Source organism: Ahaetulla prasina, chromosome 1, assembly GCF_028640845.1.
Source record: "Ahaetulla prasina isolate Xishuangbanna chromosome 1, ASM2864084v1, whole genome shotgun sequence".
Lineage (NCBI taxonomy): Eukaryota > Metazoa > Chordata > Lepidosauria > Squamata > Colubridae > Ahaetulla > Ahaetulla prasina.
The window spans coordinates 50,114,727-50,142,629 of NC_080539.1; the positions used below are offsets into that span (position 1 = coordinate 50,114,727).

The following is a 27,903-nucleotide window of genomic DNA, read 5'->3' on the forward strand; positions in this document are numbered from 1 at the left end:
ATATGATTAAATCTGATGATGGACATCACTTAATTCTATTCCAAAGAAAGTTAGCAAATTCATGTGAAAAAAGGGTTGAAAAATCACTGATTCTTATGGGTTACTCCTGTCTTCAGAGGCAGCCGTCTGTTATTAAACGCCTATCACGGTTGTAAACTTTACTGTTGTTGGCTGTAATATGAAAAAAAATGCTAGAAGAGATAGACCTTCATTCTGCTCCAACAGTGTTTTTCCTGTGTTTTATGTGTTGTTTTCTGAATGGTACTGGAAAATTTGTATGGCAAGCACACATTAATCCTATTTTTTTACCAAGTTCCTATTGTGATGTACTACTGTCATCAGCATACTCAATCCTAAATAGGATTACATAGAAAGAATTTGGTTTCAGTTTTTCATCGAGGGATAAGTAAGCTAGCACCATAAAAATAGAGTTCTAGACACTTCAATGCATACTATTATACCTCTGGAGCTATGTAGTCTGGTGTTCCACAAAAGGTAGTAGTTGTTACTCCATTCAAGATTCCTTCCTTGCACATTCCAAAGTCAGCCAGTTTGCAATGACCTTCTGCATCCAAAAGAATATTGTCCAGTTTCAGATCCCTTGAATAAGAAACAATCAGGAAGTTCTTAGCAATAAATAAAGGGGATGGGGCGGAATGAATGTATTCACTGTGAAGAGAAACAGGTATCTGTTCCATATTCTAACAGAGAGAGACAAGTGTTAAATAGAGGATGTGGAATTCTCTCAAACTATATCCTACTTGATAATATTTTAAGATATCTTCCCAAGGAAAAGGTGAAAATTTTTCCACCTCTTCTACAAGCAAAGTATATTTATCACTAATGCAGAAGTCATATAAATTTTTGATATGTTCACCTATACCATGTCTATGGCTTTATGCAATGAGCAATTGCAGATCCTATAAAAGCAACTGCTAAGGGAAATATAGTTTCATTATTATTTAAAGCTTTTCTTCTTGGGTTAGAAAATCAACAGTTGATGTCCTGGGAAAGTTGGAATCAAATAACAGAACTGCCTATGGAAAAAAAGGAACCTACTTATTTATTTATTTATTTATTTAGATTTTTATACCGCCCTTCTCCCGAAGGACTCAGGGCGGTGTACAGCCAGATTATAAAACAATACAATATACAAATTAAAACAGAGACTTAAAATAACATATTCCATAAATGGCCGAAAATTTAAAACCATCAAATTTAAAACCCATAAAATTCATAAATAATACCCCAATTAAAATTATTTAGAATTTTAAAAAGTTTAAAAAATTTAGGCCAGTCCCGCTTGAATAAATAAATGTGTTTTCAATTCACGGCGAAAGGTCCAAAGGTCAGGTAATTGACGCAAAACAGGGGGAAGTTCGTTCCAGAGGGTAGATGCTCCAACAGAGAAGGCCCTTCCCCTGGGGGCCGCCAGCCGACATTGCTTGGCGGACGGCACCCTGAGAAGACCCTCTCTGTGTGAGCGTACGGGTCGGTGGGAGGCATAAGGTAACAGCAGGCAGTCCCGTAAGTACCCGGGCCCTAAGCCATGGAGCGCTTTAAAGGTGGTAACCAAAACCTTAAAGTGCACCCGAAAGACCACAGGTAGCCAGTGCAGACTGCGCAGGAGCGGTGTTACACGGGAGGAGCGTGTGGCTCCCTCGATCACCCGCGCAGCTGCATTCTGAACTAACTGAAGCCTCCGAGTGCACTTCAAGGGTAGCCCCATGTAGAGAGCATTGCAATAATCCAAACGAGAAGTGACAAGAGCAGGAGTGACCGTGCATAAGGCATCCCGGTCAAGGACCAAGCGCACCTGGTAAAAAGCTCTCCTGGAGACGGCCGCCAGATGATCTTCAAACGACAGCCGTCCATCCAGGAGAATGCCCAAGTTGTGCACCCTTTCCGTTGGAGCCAATGACTCGCCCCCAAAAGTCAGCTGCGGTTGCAGCTGACTGTACCGGGGTGCCGGCATCCACAGCCACTCCGTCTTGGAGGGATTGAGCTTGAGTCTGTTTCTCCCCATCCAGACCCGTACAGCTTCCAGGCACCGGGACAGTACTTCGACAGCTTCATTGGGGTGGCCCGGGGTGGAAAAGTACAGCTGTGTATCGTCAGCATACAGCTGGTAACTCACCCCAAAGCCACTGATGACCTTGCCCAACGGCTTCATATAGATGTTGAACAGGAGAGGCGAGAGGATCGACCCCTGAGGCACCCCACAAGTAAGGCACCTCGCGGTCGATCTCTGCCCTCCTGTCAACACTGTCTGCAACCGGTCAAAGAGATAGGAGGAGAACCACCAATAAACGGTGCCTCCCACTCCCAAGCTCTCCAACCGGTGCAGCAAGATACCATGGTCGATGGTATCAAAAGCCGCTGAGAGATCTAATAGGACCAGGGCAGAGGAACAACCCCTGGCCCTCCAGAGGTCATCCACCAACGCTGTCTCCGTACTATATCCGGATTGGAAGCCGGACTGGAACCGGTCTAGATAGACAGCTTCATCCAGGTACCGGAGAAGCTGCCATGCCACCACACTCTCTACAACCTTCACCACAAAGCGAAGGTTGGAGACTGGACGATAATTTCCCAAAATAGCTGGGTCCAGGGAAGGCTTACTTCTTAAGCTATCACTATATCACTTATCACTATTGTAATCCCATAATGTGCACACACAAACACATAACAGAGATGAATCAAACTAATTTCAGCAGAAAATTGAAGGTTTTTAAAACACTTTGGAGTCAGGGTTTTATGAGCTAAAAGCTTCATGAAATCTGCTCATAGGAACACCCATATATTCTGTTAACTATAAAAATACAGCACTTTTATCAAATTGTGTGTTTCAAGGAGACCCTAAGAAAACAGATGCTAACACAGTTGCTACATGGTATAAAGTTAAACAGATTTCTGTAAATTTCTATTTATGTACAGTTCTTTACATAATTTAAATAAAATAATGAATACGGCAAATACCAAATTATGAATGACCTTTCAGTACTTCGTAAAACCTCCAAGCATTTCCTGTAGCACAATAAGAATTTTTCTATTCTTGCTTATCATTGTTTCTCCCCCTTTTCCTTGAAAAATTCTTCCAGCTCAGAAATATTCTTAGGTGTCCTTGCATCCATTGCATATTTGAGGTCTTGGTGACATTGAAACTGGGGCTGTGAAGGCCATTCCAAAACATTTTTTTCTCTTTTCTGCAACTATTTTAAGGTTGAAATAGTTTTCAATTTAATTTCTTCACTGGATTAGGACATTAACTTTAAGGATAAACTGACATTCTTTCCTTTCCTTTCCCTCACACAATATTTTCTCTGCCACTGGCTGCCATGCAACCCCAAAATATAATAAAAGCATCTTCATGCTTAACAATTAGCAAGGTACTCTTTTTTAAAACTTCACCTTTTTTCCCTCTCAATGTATCTTGTGTAGTTGTGATCAAACAGTTCAAATTTTGTTTCACCTATCTGAAACACCTTGTCTAAAATGTTTCAATTTGATCAGTTTTCATTTGCATATCATTTCCCTTAATTTGGTTGCTGTATACCAGGGGTGTCACTTGATTTCATTGAGGGCCGCATCAGGGTTGTGTTTGACCTCAGGGGGCCGCAGTGGCCAGGATGGGTGGGCCAGCTCAACATCACTTGTGTCAGGGGCATCTGTAGTGGTCCAAGCACTTTCCCAGAGAAAACTGGCTCCCAAGCTCCGTTTTCGGCTGCAACAGCCTTCTGCAACCCGTGCCAGCAAAACCGGAGCTCGGGAAGGTCACCCGCAACCCTCCCGAACTCTATCTTCACTGGCAGAGGCACCATGGGCCAGTCCTTTACTGTTTCCAGGATGGCCCAGTGGACCAGATCTAAGCACTCTGCAGGCCGGATCTAGCCCCCAGGCCTTGAGTTTGACATACTTGATGTATACTGATGACAAATATTAGCCTTTAAATCTGTTAGAAATTATCCACAAAAGCGCATAATGCTGGTAGTTAAGAAGAGAGAAATGTTTTTTAAACATTTCTAACTTGGGAATCAAAAGAGACAGGCTTAAATAAGCAAAAGCAAATTCTGTTCAGTGAATAATTTCAAATGATAACAAGCAATAGTGAATATACCAAATATTTATCAATCGCTTGAAGTGGTTGAGGCAACTTCTATGTAGGTGCTACAATGTTTCTATTTTCCTTCTTTCTGTCTTTTATAGAATATATTCTCTAATATTTTTAGCAGTCTACTTCTCCTTTGAAACTTTACTGGGTTTAAATAAGGATAAGATGAATTTATCAAATGATAACTTTATCTTGGAAAGGCATCTTGCCATTTTATTAGTTAAAAAGGTATCTGACCATAAGCTGTCTTGCTGTAATTACAAAGCAAATAAAATAAAAGAAATGAATAGAGGCAGTGAGGTGTAAGTTAATTTACTGCTGTGCAAGAAAAACAAAAAAAACCTTAATCCTTTGCAGTAAAACAGCTTATTCTTTTATTTGAAAAATGGCACATGCTATGGAACAACGAGATAGAATGCTTAAAAAGTAAGATTAAACAGCCTTCAGAGACCATATTTATTTATAAACATTACTGCTGAGTTTACATTCAACCCAGGTGTAAAGTTTAATTAAACTTATCAGACATACCACTGCTGGTTCAGTGCTTATTCAGGTATTTTCAGATAAATGCCAATTGAATGTATCTTGTAAAAAAAAGACTAGTGTTGAAAAAGAACATACCTACTAATTGGGTTTCATGAGCAAGATTACCTCAGGTCACACTTTCTAGCTTGCCACTCTCTAGGAGGATATCAAAGGTCACTGTGGTTGGGGATGACAGGAATTGAAACCCAACACATGTCTAAAACATCAAGTAAGTGGAGGTGGCCTTACATAAACTAGAGTGTCAGGAATTTTGAACTAGGCTGATTTTACTCTAATTTTTAATGAAAAAATACTGAAAACAAATCATACAAACTTTCCCAAGTTTCATGCTGATATTCTGTTACATGGAAGCATACTAGCACTTTGTGGGGCACTATATAGTAGTGGTCAATGTGTCATATAGAATCTATTCAAACTGCCTTTGGGGAAATGCAGCAAAATTTTATTCAGTTTCTTTTCAGAAGGATGAACCAGTAGAATACTGATTAAGGACTAAGAAATCCAGCCAAACTTAACAGAATTACATTCTCCTTATCTAGTTCCCAGCACAGATCCATCAAGGTGACAAAAGCTGTCTCTTTCATAAAACTGGATGCAAACCACGACTAAAATGATAGGGGATTCATCTTGATTAATGATCAGTTATCAAGATAAACTCCTAAACTCTTAACAGGCTCCTTGATAAAGATCTCATCATGGTAAAGAAATTAGACAGAAATAGATAGATAATAGATAGATGATAGACAGACAAATAAATATATAACAAAGTGAATCACCTTGAAGTTAAGGGAGAACCTTGACTCATTACTAAAACACAAGCTGGATCTTGACTTTGAAAGTACTCTTTACTTCATATGGAGATGTGAAAGCTTTCCAGACCTCCTTTTGTCAAATGAATTTAACTGAGTTTGTATTGTAAAATTTTAAAACATTTCTAATAAAGAATTCTTAAATAAGATTACATATGGATGTCAATCTGAAAATTCATGAAAGAGAAGGTATTCAGGATATTTTTTTTAATGCAATAGATACTTTTTGCCCAAGTGCCCCATTCTCCTAAGAAAACTTAGTAAGAAACCAAAAATCTTGTTATAGTGATACAGGTAGTGTTTCATTTAGTGACCGTTCAAAGTTCATTTAGTTCATTTAGTGAACTAAGTGACTTTTAGTTCATTTAGTTCATTTAGTTCATTTAGTGACATTTAGATTTAGTAAACGGTTCATTTAGTGACCGTTCAAAGTTAGAAAAAAGTTTTTCACAGTTACAAACTTTGCAACATTCCATGATCATATGATCAAAATTCAGATGCTTGGCAAGTGGTTCATACATATGTTGCAGTGTTCCAGGGTCATGTGATCCACATTTTTACAACCTTCTGACAAACCAAGGCAACGGGGAAGCCAGATTCACTTAACTGGGTTACTAACTGATCAACTGCAGTGATTCACTTAACAACTGTCTCACCACGACAAATGTTGGACTCAGTTCTGGTCGTAAATCAAGGACTACCCTTGTTGTGTTATTATTCTTTTCTTTGCTTTGGTCCAGTTTGCATGTTGGTAAAAACCCAAACTCGCAAAGTAGTGATGGATTAAGTTACCAAAAGTATATTGTTCCCACCATACTATCCCAGGCTAAAAAAGGGAAAAATAATCTCTCAGCTGTGATCTCCAGTGTATCCTCTGAAGGAAGAAACAGTTAGTTCAATAGTATTTCCTCCCCCAACAAATTTCTGCTACTGAAGGAGGGATTTAAAGAGTTTTTTGAAATGAAAAGTCTTTCCATGGGTAAATAGAAGTGACCGTTATGTAAGAACTGTTATTTGTATTATTTATAGAACAACGTATCAAGTATGTTGTACCATAATGAACTGTTGATATAAGTACTACTGGGATGAAGCTTTTAATTTCCAGTAGTAAAGTTCAGGCTCCTTTGCTTTGTCTATGTCCATACTTTTGAAAAAATGAAATCTGTGTTTTCAGAGGCACGTTATACTATACGAGTTTTTAGCATTGTCAATAAAGCTGCTTGTTTTTCTATCTAATAGATCTCTACTTTATAAAAATGTTTTTCATACAGAAGTATCGGGGGGGAGGGGCAAATGATTGAATGAGTGTGTCACTCAGACCGAACTGCATCAATTCCTTCTGATAAATTCTTTGCTTGATTTTTACATGGGAAGGAAATGCTTGCTTTGGGTCTTTGAGAAATATTAGAATGTTTGGGTAATTTAATTTTGAGAGAAATTAAAGTTGCATCGCTTATGGAGCATCTAGAAAGATAATACTTTAGTGTTGAAAGATATTTAGAACTAATATAGTACTTAGAGCTAGTAGGGGACATCTACATCTAGTCCTCGACTTACAACAGTTCATTTAGTGACAGTTCAAAATTACAACAGCACTTTAAGCTAGAAGTCTTTCTGTTGGGAATTATTCCCGAGATATACACTAGAGATGTAAAATATTTGATTGTGAATATTATTACAGCAGCCAGGATTGTGTTTGCTAAAAATTGGAAAAATGAGAAATTACCTTTGCAAGACGAAATAATTAGGAAGGTGATGAAGATATGTTAGAAAAGATAATATAAGATATATGTATGAAAGAGATGTTTATTTTGAGATTGCACAAGAAGATATGTAAACATCCCTTCAGCACATTGTAATTGTTCAATGTGAATGTGGTTTTTTTTTTGTTGTGAAAAATAAAAACTTTTATAAAAAAAAAGTTACAACAGCACTGAAAAATGTGACTTATGACCTTTTTCAGTTATGACCTTTCAGCATCCCCATGATCATGTGATCAAAATTCAGATGCTTGGCAACTGGTTCATATTTATGACCTTTGCTATGTCCCAAGGTCATGTGATCTCCTTTAACGACCTTCGGACAAGCAAAGTCAATGGGGAAGCCAGATTCACTTAATTTACTAACTTATCACCTGTAGTGATTCACTTAACAATTGTGGCAAGAAAGGTCATAAAATAGCGCAAAACTCACTTAACAAATGTCTCACTTAACAACAGAAATGCTGGGCTCAGTGGTGGTCGTAAGTCAAGGACTACTTATATTGTCGAATTTCACAAAAATCTGACACAGAAAAATAAGATGTAAATAAGATAAAAAGTACTGCTTAAGCACTTAAAATAATTTGAATTATTGGCTTCTGAGCTTTGCACAATAAAACATCATACAATTTTAGTGAAGGTGATTATTATTCCCATGTGAAGAATGCTTAGAAAAATCCTAATGATGTGATCTGGAGAAAAGAAGAGATCTAAAAATGTTCATTGCTTCTCCGGTATCTTTGGGTGAAATAAGCATTCCTAACTGAAGGAAGGCCACTTCAGATATATCTCTAGCACCAGGAATAAAGAGTGGTTGTTGCAGGCACCAATTATAAACGATAGAAACAGATTTTCTGAGAATCCAAAACCTAAACCTAATTAGCTGGATTCAAAATTTGTGGCAATCTAAGGGTACTTCTCCTTAATACCATATATGATTCATGGGTTTGTGACTGAATGAAATCCCAAATTCTAGTCTTTATATAAAGCCAGTAAAGGCTTAAAACGTCCTTTGGTGACATCTTGGTCAGTCTGATGTGAAGATAAAATGAAAGACAATTTGTGCACTAATCCACAAGCATCCTAGCATTTAGGAGGGAAATTATATTATCTATTAATATACCTAACCCAGTGGAGGGTTGCTACCGGTTTGCGCCAGATCAGGTGAACCGGTAGCAGCAGCGGGAGGCTCCGCCCACCTACCTGGAGGTCTCTGCGCATGCGCAGGAGCGTCACGCATGCACACGCACAATCGTGCCCATGAGCAAACTGGTAGCGAACAAAATTGAAACCCACTACTGATCTAACCCACCTTGTAATGTTAACAGTATGGCTTATTCTAACAGAATAGTTCATTCTACAGTGAAATGGTTAACATTACATAGATGCTGCTCAGGGTGACTCAGTCTCCTAATGGTCAGGGACGGCCAGCAGGATCATCTATAATGCTACTATTCTGGCTTTCTGATAGATAAAGTTACTTAGATTAGCTCTGGCTTGGATTCTAACTGGGCAGTCCAGCTAAGGTGCTTAGGGCCTGGTCTTGTTATATGATCTAAGTTTGATCTGATGACTACTAATAAAATGGCCGAGATTCTCTGTGCTCTCAGTTTGGCCACCTGTTCATTGGACCTGGCCACCTCCTGATTACGAAAGCAGTTAGGGAGTTGCTATGGTTGGATCAATACTATGATGTTGCCTCTTTGAGAGACAGGATGGTACTTTCTCCCTTGAAGGAGACAGTATTGTAGTCTCTCTTGGACCCAACATTCTTAGTTAACTATAATCACCTCTCCAACCTTCCCATTTTAGGGAAGGTTCTCAAGCAGGCAGTCTATCTGTAGTTGGTGAGAATTCTGGAAGAAGTGGATTATATAGAGCTCTTAAGAATACTTAGGTTCTTAGGTTGCCTTCATTCTTGTCAGGAAAAGGCACTTCAAATTTTTCCAGAAAAAACCTAATCCCTATTATCATTTCTGTTGGGTCCTTGTGAGGAAAAAAAGAAGAGTTCTAGGTTGTTCTGACCTCATTTGTGCTGCTGCCTGAACTATTAGTGGAGTTTTGTTTTGGTTTCTTAAGAAAGAGAAAAAATTTAAAACCCTCTTTTCTATCACAGCGATGATGAGTATGTTTATTCCAAAGGGAAGAACTCACAACTAGTCCTCTATTCACCTAATCACTACTAGTGGGTTACCAATAATGTGTCTGGATTTCAAGCCACATAACTGTACAAGATTAAAATTGTTCCAAAGCATCTGGATGAAATGGGCATAGCAGAGTAAATATTTAAATTCCTGATGATAAACAATATCAGCACAGAAATACTACTTTAGTTCAAAATTTTAAAGGGCAACTATTAGGTATGGTGGAGAAATGCAAGTGCTTCTTCTGTTCTCTTGATACCAAACTACTCCACATGCTGTCTTCATTATTCTCCAGAGAAGCCTTAAAGGGAAGTTCTGTGTATATAGAAAAAAAATAAGACATATGTGCTTCTGTCCCTTTCTGTATATAAAAGCATATATTTTTGAGCTCAGCCAGGGAATACAGGCTCATTTTTAGTTTCTTGTTAAGTAAATATAAGAACCAAATAAACTAAAATAATTGACGTTTAAACAGAAGATAAATACTGCTTCCCAACTTCCTCTTTGTAGAATTAGTGTTATCAGGCAGAAAGCACTGGTCCCCTTCCTAGAAACTCTACAGGAAAAAGACTGCCCTCTCAGGAATGTAAACTTGGCATGCTTCTTGGTTGCCTTCTTTGGTTTCTCATTTTCCCTCTTAACAAAAGGCCCACCCTATTCTTCCCATGTTAATGTCCAGGCTCTGTTTACATGATGATCTGTTTACATGATGCAGATGAATATTAAGGAAGGGAGAGCTCTTGCAATGGTACAAATGCCATCTCCAGTAGCTTTTCCCGTTGGAGGTACAAGGGGAAGATAATTTGGAATGGGCCAAATTTTAGGAACTTAGAAGAATCTTCTTCAAATGTCACCCCAACCAAAAACTCACTGAGCTAATTCAGATGGAGTTGCATAGCCTTCTTTTGTTGACCCGGACCTCTAGGCATGTATGCTTCAATTTATTTTCTTTCTTCTGTTGAAGAAGTACAGTTGGCATCAATATATGACAGGCTCTACATTCCTGAAAAATCCTCAAGGTTTATGTTTTCTTGTTTACCTATCCTCAAGAACTGGGCTATGGTGACTGCAACTTGAAAAATAGTTGCCATTTGTATATCCTACAATATGCCAAGTGTCACTTCATCCACATTAAACATTTTTGTGTGTGTCAGCTATATTTCAGGGATAACAGTAACACAATTTTTTGGGGGGAGAAAGGGCCAGATTTGCTGTAGTTATGTTTTTTCAAAATAATAATAATATCTTCTAATGTGCTTGGAATTCAAGGAAATGAAAAAACGGCTTCCTTCTTTGCTATTTGTTATGGGCCCTTCTCACAGTCATCCACCTCCTGTTTGAACTATTGTAATGCATTCTACATTGGGCTGCCCTTGAAGAGTATCCGAAGGCTTCAGTTGGCTCAAAATGCACATGGTTTTGTGCAAGTCCAAAGAGAGTGTCATCTCTTTTGCAAGAGTTGCACTTGTTGCTGATTTGCTTCCAGATGTTGACTATCACCTTTAAAGTGCTACATGACTTGAGGGCAGGTTCTTTGACCGGCCATCTCTCCCCAATTATATCTACTGGTAAATCCTCACTTTAATGGACATCATTCAGCTTAAACATATATTCTTCCTTCTGTAAAATTCATTAAAATCAGAGGCTTACTTTATTGTTATAAAGGGTAATACAATACTGAAGTTCTCAACTAGTCTTTTTTTTTTTTTTTTGGCCAATCCCCTGGTTTTTCATCATATAAAAGAAAAGGCATGAAGACATAAACTGCTCTTGGTTTCTTTTCATTGGAGAAGAAAATGTTCATGGAAATTTCCATATTGCATGACACTGATTCTTTCTCTCAGCAGGAGAATGCAATCTTTGGCACTCCAGATGTCAATGAACTACAACTACTAGTAACAGTAGAGACCGGCAATCTCTGCATTTACACAGGCAATGCAGAGAAGAGGAACTTTTTTTGGCAGCTGTCTATCTGCTTCTTAAAATCACTTTTAATTATGGAGATGGGAATTTTGAAAAATAGCAGCAGATGCTATTTCGCAGCAACTTTGTTAAAAACAGCCATCTTCTTTCTGTACAATAGCACTTAAATCAAAAATAGGTCACCACATTGTGACACATTCAAGGCTATACGTTTTTTTAAAAAAAGATTTGTAATTTGTAAATAATTTATTTGTGTTGAGTACACAACACAAAAGATATAGGCAGTAGCAGCACTCCCACTTGCTCTTTATTGATTGGTTCCATGTCTCTGAGATTCCATGACTTCATCAAGGTTCTATTTATTTTCAGCTCAGTTATGTTGTATGTCACACTGCTAAGAAACTCATTTGCGCCTTGAAATACTGTGGTTCTGCAGGCATAGCAGTTGTTTCCATTTGAGGAAATCTTAGCTTTATATCACTTCCTAGTTCTTTGGCTACAACCATGGTAGCAAATCTTTCAAAGGGAATGGTGGTTTGGCAGCTTTTCAGCCCTGCCTCCTCATATGATCTATTGAGACTTTTTCTGAGGTCATAGATACGAACACACAAGAAGTGGATGTGTTTGTGCTTCGTGTGCAGGTAATTCATTGTAGTCCCATTTTATATGATGTGGAGTTAAGGGGGATTGTTGCTGTAAGATTTTTGGCAATTTGAGAGAAAGTATTTTTACTTTTTGTTCTCAGCATATCGGTGTATGTGGTGTAAACATAAATACATATTGTCTTCAAGTTGGTTCAGAGGGATTGGGAAATGGAAGGACCAACAGCATAGAAATCAAAATGTCCAAATTAAGTACAGAATCAGAACATTTCTAGAAATTTTCATGTACCAGGGTAAGATTTTTTCCCCCTGAAAAGAATGGAGGGATGAAGAGGGGGAATGAAATGCTGTTTTAACACCCTTATTAAAATCTCTCTCTTCCTATCATTCTGTTTCCCTGGAATATAGTGTGCATTATGTGTGACTTGTTTTGCTCTTAAAATATTGTAGTAAATTTTAAGTTGCTCATCTCTCTTTCAAAGGAATAAATGGACTGATATCTATGCCACTGAATTCCCAGTACACTGAGATTCAGACTGGCAAGACCTGGATAGGAAAAACAACCAATTCTTAATCCTCTCTCCTCTCCAATACATATTCCTATGTGCTTCCAAACATGTATTATTTTTCAGCTTCATTTTTACTGGTAGTTGGCAATGATATATCTGCAGCAACCTCCCTGTGAATAGTGCTTTGTGACTGCCCTCTTCAAGTGCTTCATGAAAGAGAAGTAATCCCACAGCCAACTTCCCTTACTGCAGTTTCTTCTGTATATGCCTGCCAAATTTTATCTGAAGTCGTGAAAAACTGCCAGTTTCTTTTCTTTGTTTTTGTTTTAAAGGGAAAAGAAGGAGAGGAAGAGTGAAACGACAAGATAAAGGCCTTAATAACATAGAGAGATAGTAGGTGAAAATGTATTAAGAAGTTCCTTGTTTCTAATAATAAATATTTATCTCTAAGTGTATTCTTCATGGCATAACGAAAAGTTAGCAATTCAGATTTTGTTATTGTTCAGCCAGATGCCAATCAGGGGCTGCAGGGAACAAATTCAAGTTGTCTCCAAAGAGGTTCTTCCTGTTAGCAGCTGAGCCTTCACCCTCACCATCAAGACTTCATGTACAAAGCCTCATCAAATGATTATCCCATCTCAGACTGGAGACAATTAAGACAAACAAACCCAGGAAGTGGCAGGGAGTTCCGAAATGAAAGGAAATCCATGGCAGAAGAAGAAAACTGAAGAGATCGCCCTGATCCGCAACCAAAGTCAACGGTGGGTCACAGCGTGCCAAGTTTTTAAAATAAGTGTTGCTTGTTTTATAATACAAAACTGGCACCCACAGCTGGCAAAGCCTGCAGAGACGATTCAAATGCTAACATTCAGAATGATAAACAGTCTTCTTCCCCACCTCAAAAAGAGTAAGAAAAAAAAACCTTCTGTGTTAGCAAGCAGAAACTAACAGCCAATGCGGTTGCTAAGAGACCTTGGACTTTAGCCAACACTAATGAAACGAACAGCTTTAATAATTCTTTTTTTCCCAACCTCTGAAAGAAAAGTACCTGTAGATGACGCCATGTTGATGTAGAAACATGAGTGCTGATGTGACTTCTGCTGCATAGAAGCGGGAGCGAGGCTCGTCAAATTTGCGTGAACGTTGAATCTGAAACATTAGGTCTCCTCCATTGACATATTCCATGACGAAAAATAGGCGGTCCTAAAATTCACAAAAAATAGAGCCATTTCAATGTTTTTTGCCCGGGTTTCACAAAGATGCTACTGTACATTCATGGCACATCAGGCAATTAGATCTCTATCCAAAAATGGAAGAAACAGCCAACTACAGCTATCTGAACAAGAGAATCAAAAATGCTTCCAAATTAAGCCATGGATGCTTCAGCTAATGCAGACTGGCTTTAAAAAATTATAGATTTGGTTTTCAAATAAAGACTTTTATTTTTATTTTTATTTTTTAAAGGAAAATATTGCATGAGATGCATGAGGATCTTTTGCTTGAGTGCAGCATTTCCTTCCATCACTACAAACCAATTTATGTGATATTCTACTTCACCTCATTTTATTTTATTTTATTTTTCTAGTTTTTACCATTATGGAATAACTCAAAGTCTCGTTTTGGCTGTGCCAATAAAATTTTGAGTAGGAAGAAAATACAAAAGAAAAGAAAAAGATTGCTCTTAGACAATTCTGGGTCAATGGATGGCACTGAATATTATAAAGTCACAGTCTCATTTGACAAAGATATTTCCTTGGTTCTCTAAAGCAGGGATGGGCAAGCGGTGACTTTTGTGGCTTGTGGACCACAAGTTATCAGCTTAAACTAGAACCGCCAAACTTAATTATGGTTGAGTTTGAGGTGTATATCCTGTGATAAATTAATCACTGCTAGTTTCGTATCATTCAGTAATTATTCGTATTATTATACACTGTAATTATTCGTATTATTATACACTGTAAGCCGCCCTGAGTTTTCGGAGAAGGGCGGGATATAAATGTAAATTAAAAAAAAAAATTAAAAAAAAAGAGGTCAATAGGAAATAATAGAAGAATTGGAAAAGGACAGAAAGTGAAAGCTGTTGACAAAAAGAATAAAGAAAGTTTAGGTCAAATTCCTATATTTTACAAAGACAAATGGGGTGTATTTGATTCAGAAAACTGTTTGAGACAATGCAGTCACACATTTACAATTTTATGTATATAAACACAACAAGAATTCTTTGGAATTGGGGGGTATAATAAATTTGAATAAGGTAAATCTTAGGAATGGGGAATTTGGGCCCCCACAGATGTTGCTAAATCACAGCTGCCAGCAACCCCAATCAAGCTGTCCAATGGCTAGAGATACTAGTTCAGAAACATCTAAAGGAGGGGTCTCCAACCTTGGCAACTTTAAGCCTGGTAGACTTCAACTCCCAAAAGTTGAACTCCGCCAGGCTTAAAGTTGCCAAAGTTGGAGACCCCTGATCTAAAGCAGGGGTCACCAACCTTTTGGACCTCAGGGACCACTAAATTCATAATTTTAAATCCCGTGGACCACTAATATGATCTAATTAATGACCAGCTGGGTGGGTGTGGCTAGGTAGTCATGTGACTGGGTGGGCATGACCAACTTGATGTCACTCACGTCGAGGGGTGACTCATGGGCTTCTACTCACCCCTCCACTCCTACCCATTCCTCACCTGTCCTCCTAGGCTCCTTAGGGCCCCAACAGGAAGCAGTTGTTGGAACTAAGCAGCCACCATGAGAAAGAGTTGGCAAAACAGCTGGCTCAGTTCAAATTGGATCTGACCGAGAAGGAGGCTCAGCAGAAGCACCTCACTGAGGACTAGGAGCATAGACTTTCTAAACAGAGGGAAGACCTGCAGGAGGGCAAGGCCAGGTACCGGCACCTGGAGGTTCAGTGGGCTGAGATGGTCAGCCAGTTCCAGGCCATGATGCAGTCCCACTGGAACAAGGCCCTCCGGCTCTTCACCACCAGTGGCACTTCCCTCCAGCCTTCGCCCAAAGCCCTGCACCAGGAGGCTGAAGCAGACCCTAACCCACACAAAAAGACCCTGAAGGGGGAGGCTCTCTCCAGCAACACAAGTGTTCATTGCTCGTATCCAGCCCAGGGGCCGTAGTTTGAGGACCCCTGATTTAGTGCAATATAAAAAATGCAAACAATTTTTCTGTGGACCACCAAAATTTTCTTACGGACCACCAGTGGTCCATGGACCACTGGTTGGTGACTGCTGATCTAAAGGACCTTGATTCCTTATTCTATATTAGATCTAATGCTTAAAAAACAGTTCTCTGCTATACTTCTGCTATGCAGAAATGTTCACCTACTGATATTTCTACAGCTACAGTTTTTCACTTGATTTTAGTTCAGTTAGCTAGTTTTCACAGACATTTTCAGTGCTTTTATTTTACTGAATAATAAGACTAGGATGTTCAAAGTATACAATTATTTTAAAAGCTTGTTTTGCTTTGATTTTTTTGTAGCACCTGTCAGAGTCCTATCAAGAAGCATTCAGTGTTCTCTATGATTTCTCTCTGGTTGGTGACACGCAAATTGCTTAATATGCCCTGTTTATGCAACACAATGATAACACAAGTCAGCACTGAGCTAAAACAGAACCAATAGAGACCGGATTGTGGTAAGGATAGTGAACTTTATGCTGGTCAACTCAAGACCAATAAATTTGGCAAGAGGAAAGGCCTAGCTTAGAGTCAGTTATGAAGGCGCTCAAGATCTCTTCAAAGTCAAAACACCGAAGAGCCAGAGGGATAATTCTATGAAGAAATAGCCTCAGGGTTTTAGAGTCTCAATCTTGCAGGGGTTTTTACTTCAGTATGTAAGACAGAATTGTTCTGTTTTTCACATGTCCCCCTCCCCCCAGTTTCTACTTTTTTTTTTTTAATTTACATTTATATCCCGCCCTTCTCCGAAGACTCAGGGCGGCTTACAGTGTATAAGGCAATAGTCTCATTCTATTTGTATATTTACAAAGTCAACTTATTGCCCTCCCAACAATCTGGGTCCTCATTTTACCTACCTTATAAAGGATGGAAGGCTGAGTCAACCTTGGGCCGGGCTTGAACCTGCAGTAATTGCAGGCTGCTGTGTTTTAATAACAGGCTCTTACAGCCTGAGCTACCACGGCCCACGGAAGATCAATGCTTCCAGATGATTGGCTAAAGTTTAAACAAATGAGCTGGATATCCTTTGAGAGTAAAATAATTCTTGATTGGGAATATATAAGGGCTTTTGCATCCACTGAATTGGATGTGTGGCAATATCAGGGGGGATTACTGAGAAGGGTGGATGGACTAGGGAAACAAAGAACTGTCTCTGTACAGTTCATTCTTAATCATCAAGCCATTTTTGTAATAAGATTTCTTCTGTAAAATTTGGCTGACTAAGCTCTTCCTCAGAACCCATACTTCTGCCCAATTTTAAATTTTTCTTCTCAAAGGGTCCCTCTCTTTTTGCCTGTTTTACTTTCTTGATGCCATATGCTACACATCACATTGAATAATTTATGACCCTCATGCTGAATGCAATCAACTTCACATTCAGTAAGATTTTGACAGCCTCAGGTAGGTTTTTCTAGCAATTTATGCATTTTTTTAATTGCAGTTTATATTCTACTTTACCATCCCTAAAGTTGATTTCTTATAAAAAGCTAAATCCTTTTCTTATTTATGTTTGGAGTAAAAATTAACTTTTGCAATTAAAAAAAGGAGAGATTTACGCCTTTAAAAACATTTTAGACACATTTGCTTTCTTTACATAGAACATATCCTCAAGAAACAAAAAAAAGTGTAAACTTCCCAGGACTGTTTTGGGTGTATGGTTCTGGGCAAAATATGCCATTTAGTACATATCTCATGAAGAGTTCATAAGGAAACACACACATCAATGTAAATAAGACGATAATATATAAATGACCGTGAAACAGACATTGTTAATTGTGCAAGCAAACAGGAACAGAAAGGACTGAATAGAAGAAGGAAATTTAATCACAACTATGTCAGCCTTCAACCAGCATGAAACAAGGTACTTGAAACACCACACTACTCCCTTCTCCCAATGCACAAGTCTGAACACAATCTTTTAGAACAGAACAGAATTTTTTATTGGCCAAGTGTGATTGGACAAGGAATTTGTCTTGGTGCATATGCTCTCGGTGTACATAAAATAAAAGATACATTTTTGGGGATTATAGTAAGCTATAATTTTTTAAATAAATGAATAAACATGGAACAAATAAGTTGACTTTGTAAAAATATACAAATAGAATGAGACTATTGCCTTATACACTGTAAGCGGCCCTGAGTCTTCGGAGAAGGGCGGGATATAAATGTAAACAAAAAACAAAACAAAACCTGACATTTCCTATTTTTGCAAGCCTGGACTTTTGGAGCTTACAGTTATTGGAATTTATGCACATGTATTTTAGTGTACAAACTCAAAATTGAAGAATGGTTGAAGTGGGTGCTTCCTCTCTCCTACCCCATTTCAAAAATTATTAATGTTGTACAATTATTGGCACATGGCTGCTGTAAAATCTGTTTGTGATCCTTGATTGTGCTTTGCCTTAAAAAGGATTTACTAACCTCTCAACTCATTATGTAGTCCATTACTTCTTAAGTGCACCAAACTGTCCAGTAGAAGAAAGAAATGATGGCTTTAGTGCTTAGCTCCACCCCTTTATCAGCCCTTTGACAGACTTAACCAAAGGGAGATTTGTGAGTATTCCTACTGTGAGATAAAACAAACCTATTTATGGCAGGATAAATCACTGTATGGATATCTTGGGGAGCAGCTGAGCTACTAAATCTTACCCTGGGAGAATTAACATTTCTCCCACTGTTTCTTTGAATTGTGCCAGAACTAAACATGCACCGCTCCAATGGTTATTGTGGTAGGGCATTCAAGTATTCTACGAAGAGTAGTTTTTATGAGTGCATTACCCTCCTCTGTACATCTCAATCATTGGATCTCCTTTGAACTCCAACTTCATCTTCACATCCACGAAAAAGTGTTGAGTACATTATCTTTGTTACCAGAACTACCCAAATGTAAACCATGAAGAACAAGTTTGGGAACTCCTCATGAGAACTTGTGAGTGATGACCACAGCTTCCTGTGAGGAGAAATAAATCCTCAAACCACTTGTTGTGTGTATCTAAAAATGACCACTGAGCATTTAATGTTTACATACAGAGATAGTACCAGTGGGGAAATGAAACTTCATGTAAATTCCAGACAAAAGGTAATGTCTTTGATGTATTGTGTTCGGCCTGAGAAAATCTGCATAAAGAACTTTCCCTCTCACTGGGTTCTAGCAGAAATCAATTCATCTTTTCTTCGGCTTGTTGTTTTTTCACTTTCAATGTAATGATTACAACTGGACAAAGATACTAAGTAGCAGGCCAAAACATGAATTGAGAAAAGTCAAGAGGGACAATCTTCCCTTGGTTTCAGTTCAACATTCAACTTTAGGCAGCCTGTCAGGTAGCCAAAGATAGCTTAATTGGCTGAAATATCACAAAGCAGAAACAAACCACGCAATGCTTTTTCCATTTTCAAATCTCAGACATGCATCCGTGCTATGTGTCAGGCAAGCAAGGGGTGTAAACGCAGGTCCCAAATTTTAGGAGCTACACTTGTGCACGATTCAAACACCCAAATCAGGAAAAGCTTCACATACACACCCCTCAATCACTAGAATCCACAACTGATAAGACTTATCAGTATTTTCCAAGTGGTATTTTTCTTTTTATATATTTCTCATATAAATGGGTGTGAAGATTTTTTCCCCTCCGATTCCAAGAAGTCTTTAACCTTGGGTTTGCTTTGTCAATAGATCCTTTTTTTCTTCCTTCTTGGAAACCTAATAAGTTATCTTTCTCTTCCAAATGCTAAAATTGTTCAAGAAATGTTCTAAATTGTTCATGAAATAGAAGTATGTCTCAAGTCTGAATAATGGGAGCTCCTGGCAAAGAGAGTCCACACACTGCCTATTTAACAGGAGTCCAAACTAAGGCTGTGCTGAATTATCAACCTTCTTTGTGGAAATGGAGAAAATATTCAGTGACTTTTAAGAGTGGATCAATTCTAAGAATTTCAGGTGTTACTTCATATGATTTGTTAAATACTGAGGCAAACCATCATTTCTTCAAAACATATCCTGGGAGCAATACTATTGTATAACCTACTCTATTGACCTGCTCTATCCTTGGAATGCTAGCAGGCTATCTTCAGGATAGCCAAACAGGAGAGGAGAGGAGAGGGGAGGGGAGGGGAGGAGAAAATCACAAGTCCTTAATATCCTTTGGAATTTGAAATTGCTTAGGTTGAGACAACAGGCATCTCTTAGAAGCTTTCCTGTACTGTTCTAGGTAAAATCCTATTGGTTCCTTGAATCACCTGATCCACAAGTAGATGATTGCAATACTGTCCTCTCACCAGTTGTGCTGAAATTGCTGCCATATAGCAGACGGCACCACAGATGCCCAATTCCTTCCTCTGGCATATGATGATTTGTCTTATAGGGCACAACCTAGACTCTTCTCTAACTGTAGAAAGTCCAGTTTGATCAAGGAATCCAAAAACCACAACTGAAATGGACCAAATTCCTGTGTACATGTTTGATTTTATAAGATAACTCAATTCAAAATTAGAAGGTTAAGGCATTCTTTATCAACTGACATAAAAATTATGTGTATGTAATTCCAATTTAAGTGAGAGGTCTAACAGCTCTAATGTTTAATGTTGTTGAAAATTATGGAAATTGTTTTGCAGTCTATTAATAAATCAACTGCTTATTTAGGCTCTGCATAGTTTCATGATAAAGCACAACTTTCTGAATAGTTAAAATGTTTGACAGGTACGGCTGTTCTGGAATGATTCACTTTTTCTTTGGCAACTGAATGCTTAAATGTATATATTTAATCCAGATTACTAGCATGCTGCTTGACTGATTTCTATATAATTCTGGAAGAACAAAATGAAGACAAATCACTGTAAATGACACCTGGAATCAATATGTGCAAGATGTACACTATGTTCACAGAGGAGGCAGCAACTCTGTATGTGCGTTTGATTCCTATGAAATCAGGTTTTGGTTGCCATTGAGTCTGACCCATTATATAACCTTGGCTTGGCATGGCAAGGATTTAGGGAAAGTGAAGCTTCTCCTCCCAAGTTGCTCTTATGTGACTAGTCCCATAGGTGTGCAAATTTGAAGGGAAAGGCTAAGGGTTTCTCTTGGCCTTCGGACAGTGTGTTGCACACCCAAAAAGAAGTAGGATTAGGAAAAACTGCCTGGCACCAAACTAACATTATGTTTTGATGTTATTTTAATTCAAGTTGAATTAAAATTGAAATGACGTTAAATTAAGTACAGTCAATATGATAATACCTATCTTCTGACACATCAATAATTGTAAATGATGGGCAAATTTTAGAGGTTCCCACCCAAGGCTGGGTGGGAACCTCTAAAGGATGGGTGGGGAGGAAAGCGATGGCAAATCTAGACAGCGTACTAAAAAGCAGAGACATCACCCTGCCAACAAAAGTGCATATAGTCAAGGCTACGGTTTTCCCAGTTGCAATGTATGGCTGTGAAGGCTGGACTATAAGAAAGGCTGAGCGCCAAAGAATCGAGGCCTTTGAACTCTGGTGCTGGAGACGACTCCTGCGAGTCCCTTGGACTGCAAGGCAAACAAACAAGTCAGTCCTAGAGGAGATCAACCCTGATTGCTCTTTAGAAGATCAGATCCTGAAGATGAAACTGAAATACTTTAGCCACCTAATGAGAAAGAAGGACTCACTGGAGAAGAGCCTAATGCTGGGAAAGATTGAGGGCAAAAGAAGAACGGGACGACAGAGAACGAGGTGGCTGGATGGAGTCACTGAAGCAGTAGGCATGAGATTAAATGGACTCCAGAGGATGGTAGAGGACAGGAAGGCCTGGAGGAACATTGTCCATGGGGTTGTGATGGGTCGGACATGACTTTGCAATTAACAAAAACAACCCAAGGCTTTAGGGGCCTGCAAGTAGGATTTCACCTTTTTGAACTATCCTGAAAACCCAGAGTTCTTAATAGCCTTTTCTGAGCCAGATGTTCATCTATTAAGATAATCTCTTGTTTTGCAAAACATATTGGCTCAAAAACCTATGCATAAGATACTGAATGCATGAGATCATATATTCCTAGTGGCTTCTGCCAAGTAGTTAGATAACATCAGCAAAGGTATTGCTAGGTTTATGACAGGTTAAATCCAGGATAATACCATCCTATGTTGCATTTGTTGTTTCTTTTATTTTTCACTAAACATAAAGATGGAAAGTGGCTCTCTTCAAATGTTTATTGCATGTGGTGGCCAAGCCCCAAAACTGGTAACTTCTACAGATGAAGCAAATCCTTATTCCCTTTTGGAGTTAGGCACAGCAATTTAAAGGAAAGAACTATTAATTACGTGGATTGAGTCAATATGTACAAACCACTGCTTTATTGCTGTATATTAGAATCTCAGTGTTATAATCTGACAAACACTGATATTTACTTCAGGTTAATATATCTCAAGCATACTATGGATCAGCATTATTTGAAATCCCAAGAAATTTTTTTTGCTATCTTGTGATAGTGCTTCTGTTGCCTTCGGATAAACTGTATAACAACACAAGGGCTTCAAGTATGCCTCTGATTTGAGAAATTCCTCTGGGATGTATACTTAGCATTTAAAAAGATCAACGGCTTAGTATGGTATTATATATCCTATCAACTGTCATTAATCTGAGCAAATTACACACAGCAATGGGAAAGTTGCTTCCTAAAGTTTCATCCACAACATTAGCATTGATCTTAACAGACTAACGTAGTTGGAAGGGACCTTGGAAGTCTTCTAGTCCAACCTCTGCTCAGGCAGAGGTCGTCCAACCTCTTCTTGAAAGCTTCCAGTGTTGGAACATCTACAACTTCTGGAGGCAAGTTGTTCTACTGATTAATTGTTCTAACTGTCAGGAAATTTTTCCTTAGTTCTAGGTTGATTCTCTCCTTTATTAGTTTCCATCCATTGCTTCTTATCCTCTTTTCAGGTGCTTTGGAGAATAGGTTCACCCACTCTTCTTTGTGGCAATCTCTGAGATATTAGAACATGGCTATCATGTCTCCCCTACTCCTTCTTTCCATTGAACTAGACACATCCAATTCCAGCATCCGTTCTTTATATCTTTTAGTCTTCAGTCCACTAATTATCTTCGTTGTTCTTCTCTGTACTGTTTCTAGAGTCTCAACATCTTTTTACATTGAGGTGACCAAAAGTGGAAGCAATATTCAAAATGTGGTCTTACCAAGGAATTATAGAGTGGTATGTCGATACTGATTATTAAGAATCCTGATTAACTGATTAACTGCTTTGCATGGAAATTCTTTATATTATGTTTGTTTACCTTAAGAAACTCAAATGCTTCACACTCAGAAGCAGGGGTGAAATTCAGCAGGTTCTGAAAGGTTTTGGAGAACCGGTAGCGGAAATTTTGAGTAGTTTGGAGAACTGGCAAATACCACCTCTGGCTGGCCCCAGAGTGGGATGGGAATGGAGATTTTGCAGTATCCTTGCCTGGAGTGTGGAGGGAATGGGGATTTTGCAGTATCCTTCCCCTGCCGCGCCCACCAAGCCACACCCACAGAACTGGTAGTATAAAAATTTGAATTCCACCACTGCTCAGCAAGCCCTCACAAGGGAGAGAACAGAATCTTACGTGTACATGCAAGTAACAGAACCTTAGCAGCTTATAAGGAGAAAAAAAAATAACTCTGGAAGGAAAAGACTGAATGAAGAGATTCTGGGTAGAGTGGTGGGTTATGCGACTCCTTCTCCTTATTGTTTCTCTAATCCAAATTTCCATTTAGTGCCTGTTTCTCGTTAGTGATATGGGAGGCCACCCCATTTCTATAACACACTTATGTAATATGTAGCTCAGCTTTGTAAACAAGCTTCCAGAGCATTGCTACTAAAAGCAGAACTCATCTCCATCCCCCTTCTATGACTAAGTGAAGTGGTTCAGCAGTTCCCATGTACTTATGTGCAAAGGTCAGCCAGTGACAACAGTAGGCTCCAGCTTCACAGCACAGCAAGAGACATCTAAAAGGACTGTGATCATCTTGAATGGAAAGTTTCAAAAAGAATCCTGCCGGGTTACAAACTTTGGCCTAACTCTAAACAGTGGATTATTTTCATGATTTATATGAACACTGTGTTCTGAGTAACTTAAAATTCATTAAATTTCCATAAAGGCAGATTTTTCTTAATGACCATATACATTCTGCTGGGACAAAAAGTTAGCCTAAAAGAAATGGCTGGAATGTACAAGGGCTGAAACCATGCATGATTTACTGCAGAATATTAATAGCATAATGGGCCTTGCTCAAGAGGTCTGCAGCCAAGATCGCATTGATTTCCTATTCACGAACTACAGAATAGTGTTAAGGCTTCAATATCACTATACTTCCATGCTGGATCTGTTGTATTTTTTAGACAGCTATTGGTTAGAGTTTCTTTTGGAAAAATAATAAAACTCCAAACTACAATTGAAACTTCATTGCGTTTTTCTTCCCCAGAGTTTTTATGGCTTTTGTTGTTTATGTTTATCTTTTAAAGCATTCGTTGTTTCAGTATGGATCTATCAGTTAGAATGCAAAGGTACACTTATCCAAGCTTTGTAAAATAAAACCATTTAGTAGATTTCAAGACAGAATCATTTACCAAGCGACCTGTAAGATGGAAGCAAGGAAAGATAGGAAAATACACCCTTCAAAATTCATGCTCTTCAGGATTTTAAGGTTGTTTGCAACTAAAATAATAATAATAATAATAATAATAATAATAATAATAATAATAATAATAATAATAATAATAATAATAATAATAATAATAATAATAATATTTTAATTTTTATACCGCCCTTCTCCCGAAGGACTCAGGGCGGTGAACAATAATGTGCCATTCAATAAAATATATATATATATAGTTCCCAGTGATATATTTTACAGGAAACTGCGCACAAAAGTAACTGTTGATGGAAAGAAAGCATACAAAATGTGTGACTTGATATACAAAATGCATATGTTAAGAACAATGTAAGAAATACAATTTTAATGCAAAGGTAAAAAAATTCAGACTGATGCAAACTGAGCCTAAATTCTAAATGTTGGTCATGTAAATGTTTAAAATTTTTATTTTGCATCATGCCATTCTGTGCTTGGAACTGAAAAACCTAAAACTGAAAAGTGAATTTACACTCTTAAGCAAGCAGCATAAGGGCAGCCAATAACAAAATATTGCTGTATAGAAAGTCTGCAGCCCATATAACATTTTCCATGATATTGCATTTAGTGCCATCTTTCCTTGTTCCATCTGTTCCATTCTCTTATCTAGATACATAGTGTAAGCCGCCCTGAGTCTTCGGAGAAGGGCGGGATATAAATGCAAAAAAAAAAAAAAAGATACTGAGCTGTCTATAACCAATTTAATATGCTCAATATACTAAGTGACTTTTGCAGGGAAAGATGATTCCAAAAGAGCATAGTTGTAATTTCTGAAGCTTGTTGAGGTTCCCGTCCTCTCTTGTTTGTGGATGGTGTGTTTCGGACTCCATAAAGGCTACCACTTGGAAAACTGAACTGCAATTCCTACACCTAACGAAAGACTACTTGCCAACTTTTGATTAAGAGACAAAATTAGATTCATGGGGAAAATAATCTTCTACCTTTCCCTACCCCCAACAACAGTGTGTGTGTGTGTGTGTGTTTTAAAACTTGGCTTTAGTATAACCTTCTGGACACAGAAGGAGCTAACTGCTTTCATTCCAAAAAGTTTATAAGTGCTGATTAGGATCAAATAATATAAAAACCATTATGCTTTAGTTCCCTAAATAACTGAAGTAAGAGGGCACTTTAAGATGGACTTAATAAAGCAAGATTTACAATCTACATAACTTCATAATACTCAGACTCATTCTCCAAACCGGAAGTCTACTTCAAGCTCAATATAGTTCATATTTTATGTCATGGAAGTTATTTTTTTCTCTTCATCGTCTACAGTAGATAGGAAAAAAATAAACTTGAAATCAATTCACACAACCTCAAATGCCTCTTAGACAACCAGTTCTGCTCTCTCATCAGGTAGGCTTTTAAAAAGTCTAGCCAAAGAAAACATGTCCCTATGTCTATGCTGAGCGAGAATAAAACAATAAAAAATTATTTCAGCTGTTGCAGCTCAGGAAGGAAAACAAAAACATTACACAGGAGCAAAAAGAAAAAAACATATTCCTGGCTTTCAGACTCCTTGTTTTCTTTTGTAAATGATTGTCCAGCTCTTAATATAGGAACCAGGCCAAAGTTAAAAGTATGTCTTTAGAAAGAACAAAACAAATAAAACCAACAAAATAAACAAAACAGACCAAGTTTGGTTTTGAATCTAAATCCAGTCTGCAATGCTCTGGATCTTTAGATCAGACAAATATGCTACATGTAGCATGCATTAATTGACAACTTTACCTTCAAAATGAAACTGCTCCTCTACAGGAGTCCAATGAGATATTCCTGCTTTCTTCCCATATATTTATTTCTCCCCTCCCCATTCCTAGTATTCATTTCTTTTCCAACTGATACACAATAAAAAAGAATGACACCTAAACTATCAGCTTTTGTATTTGCAAGAACATGTGCGAATCTGACTTCAGCTATAATTTTCCCCCCCAAAGAAATGTTGAAATGTTACTCAAACATGGATGGGTTTGACTGAATATTTATTTATTTTCAAGCAGAAAAATGTGCTTCTTCCAAATAGTTCATCCGCATAGACTAAAGATAGGATGATTCTAAGGAATAATTTTATCCCCAATGAAAAAAACAATTGAATGGCATCTTTTTAATTAAAACTCTAAAGTCTACCAGTCAACTGCAATGACTGCATACTGAAGTGAAAATCAACCCAAAGAACTTGCAAGCCAATCTCTCTGCAAAAGACACAAGGACCAGATTCCAGAAGGGAAAAGGGCATTGCCATTATAGTCTAACGCTGGCCATAGCACTTTAAAGTGATTCTGTATGCAAATTGCATGTTTCTAGTAGATTAGATTAACCATTGTGGAAAACAGAGTTTTACTCTCAGGATTCTTTCTAAATCAGCTGACTCTCTGGATTTATTCAGAAAAGAAACACAATTCCTGCTCCTCTTCTTTCAAATTAATGGATCACCATAAAACATTTAGAAAATCAGTTCGCATGAGTTTGAGAAGATGTATGAGATAAAACATTAGAGGTGTTACAAAAATGATGAATCATAATGCCTGGGATTTTGGGAGGTGGGAGGAGAAGAAGAGGAGGATGTAGCACTTCAATGTTAAAGAAAAAAAAAGAATGAAAGCCAATATGCAGGCACAATCTTCATTTTCAAGTTTAAAAGGCATTGCTGTAAATATCTAGGGAAACATTACAAAGGCGGCGCCAATGTAGGAAAGCACGGTTAACCTTGACCAGAAGGAAAGGGCGAATTTCAACAATAAGCATTTTCCTTTTTCTAAACAGCTGGTTTCTTGAACTTCACTTAAGCAGAGGAAATACTGTAAGGTTATAATATGCTGTTACAAAGACTTTTGTTAATTCCCCCTCCCCACTTTAAAATGTGGCTATAACAGAGGATGATGGTAAGAAGATGTATATATTCTCACAAAACATCTTTTGTAAATATGCATGCTTTATGAATTTTTAAAGACCGGTAAGGCAGTCTTTTTAAAAATCTGTACTGCAATGATCAGGGATTTTACCAATCTCCAAAACAAATACTTCAAAATACGCCATCCTCAGATTTTTCAGGAAGAGTTAGAAGTCACATGAACAAACATATGGTCCAAACTAAAGAAACGTGTGTGCATGTCCATGTATGTCTGTACTATTCTATTTTGCTTCATCAGTATGTTTCATCACACAATAATATCTTTCATTTTTTTAATATATATTTGCATTTATATCCCGCAATTCTCCGAAGACTCAGGGCGGCTTACACTATGTTAAGCAATAGTCTTCATCCATTTGTATATTATATATAAAGTCAACTTATTGCCCCCAACAATCTGGGTCCTCATTTTACCTACCTTATAAAGGATGGAAGGCTGAGTCAACCTTGGGCCTGGTGGGACCTGAACTTGCAGTAATTGCAAGCAGCTGTGTTAATAACAGACTGTCTTAGCAGTCTGAGCCATCAGAGGCCCTTATCTTCCTCAGTAAACTCTACTCAAGATGAGGGATGTCTTCAATGTCAAAAATATCACAATACCCTTAAAAACCAGACAGAGATTTGATTACACCGTCATGACTACCATCTTTAACCACCACACTGGTTCTCAACATAAATGAGAATCTACTGCATTTGGATGATTGGAAATTAGCAGCCACCATTGATATTCATATAAGGAAATAAGTGAGCTTTCTTGGAA

General features: G+C 38.0%; 1 protein-coding gene across 1 annotated transcript in view; it reads right to left on the reverse strand.

The window, feature by feature from the left end:
* Positions 1–27,903, reverse strand: part of PRKCE (protein kinase C epsilon) — a 355,908-nt gene that overhangs the window by 23,160 nt on the left and 304,845 nt on the right. The window contains exons 11-12 of the mRNA XM_058165212.1: positions 13,453–13,607; positions 462–600 (exon numbers count right to left, since the gene is read on the reverse strand). Of these exons, the coding sequence (XP_058021195.1) occupies positions 462–600; positions 13,453–13,607 (294 nt within the window). The remainder of the gene's footprint in view (positions 1–461; positions 601–13,452; positions 13,608–27,903) is intronic.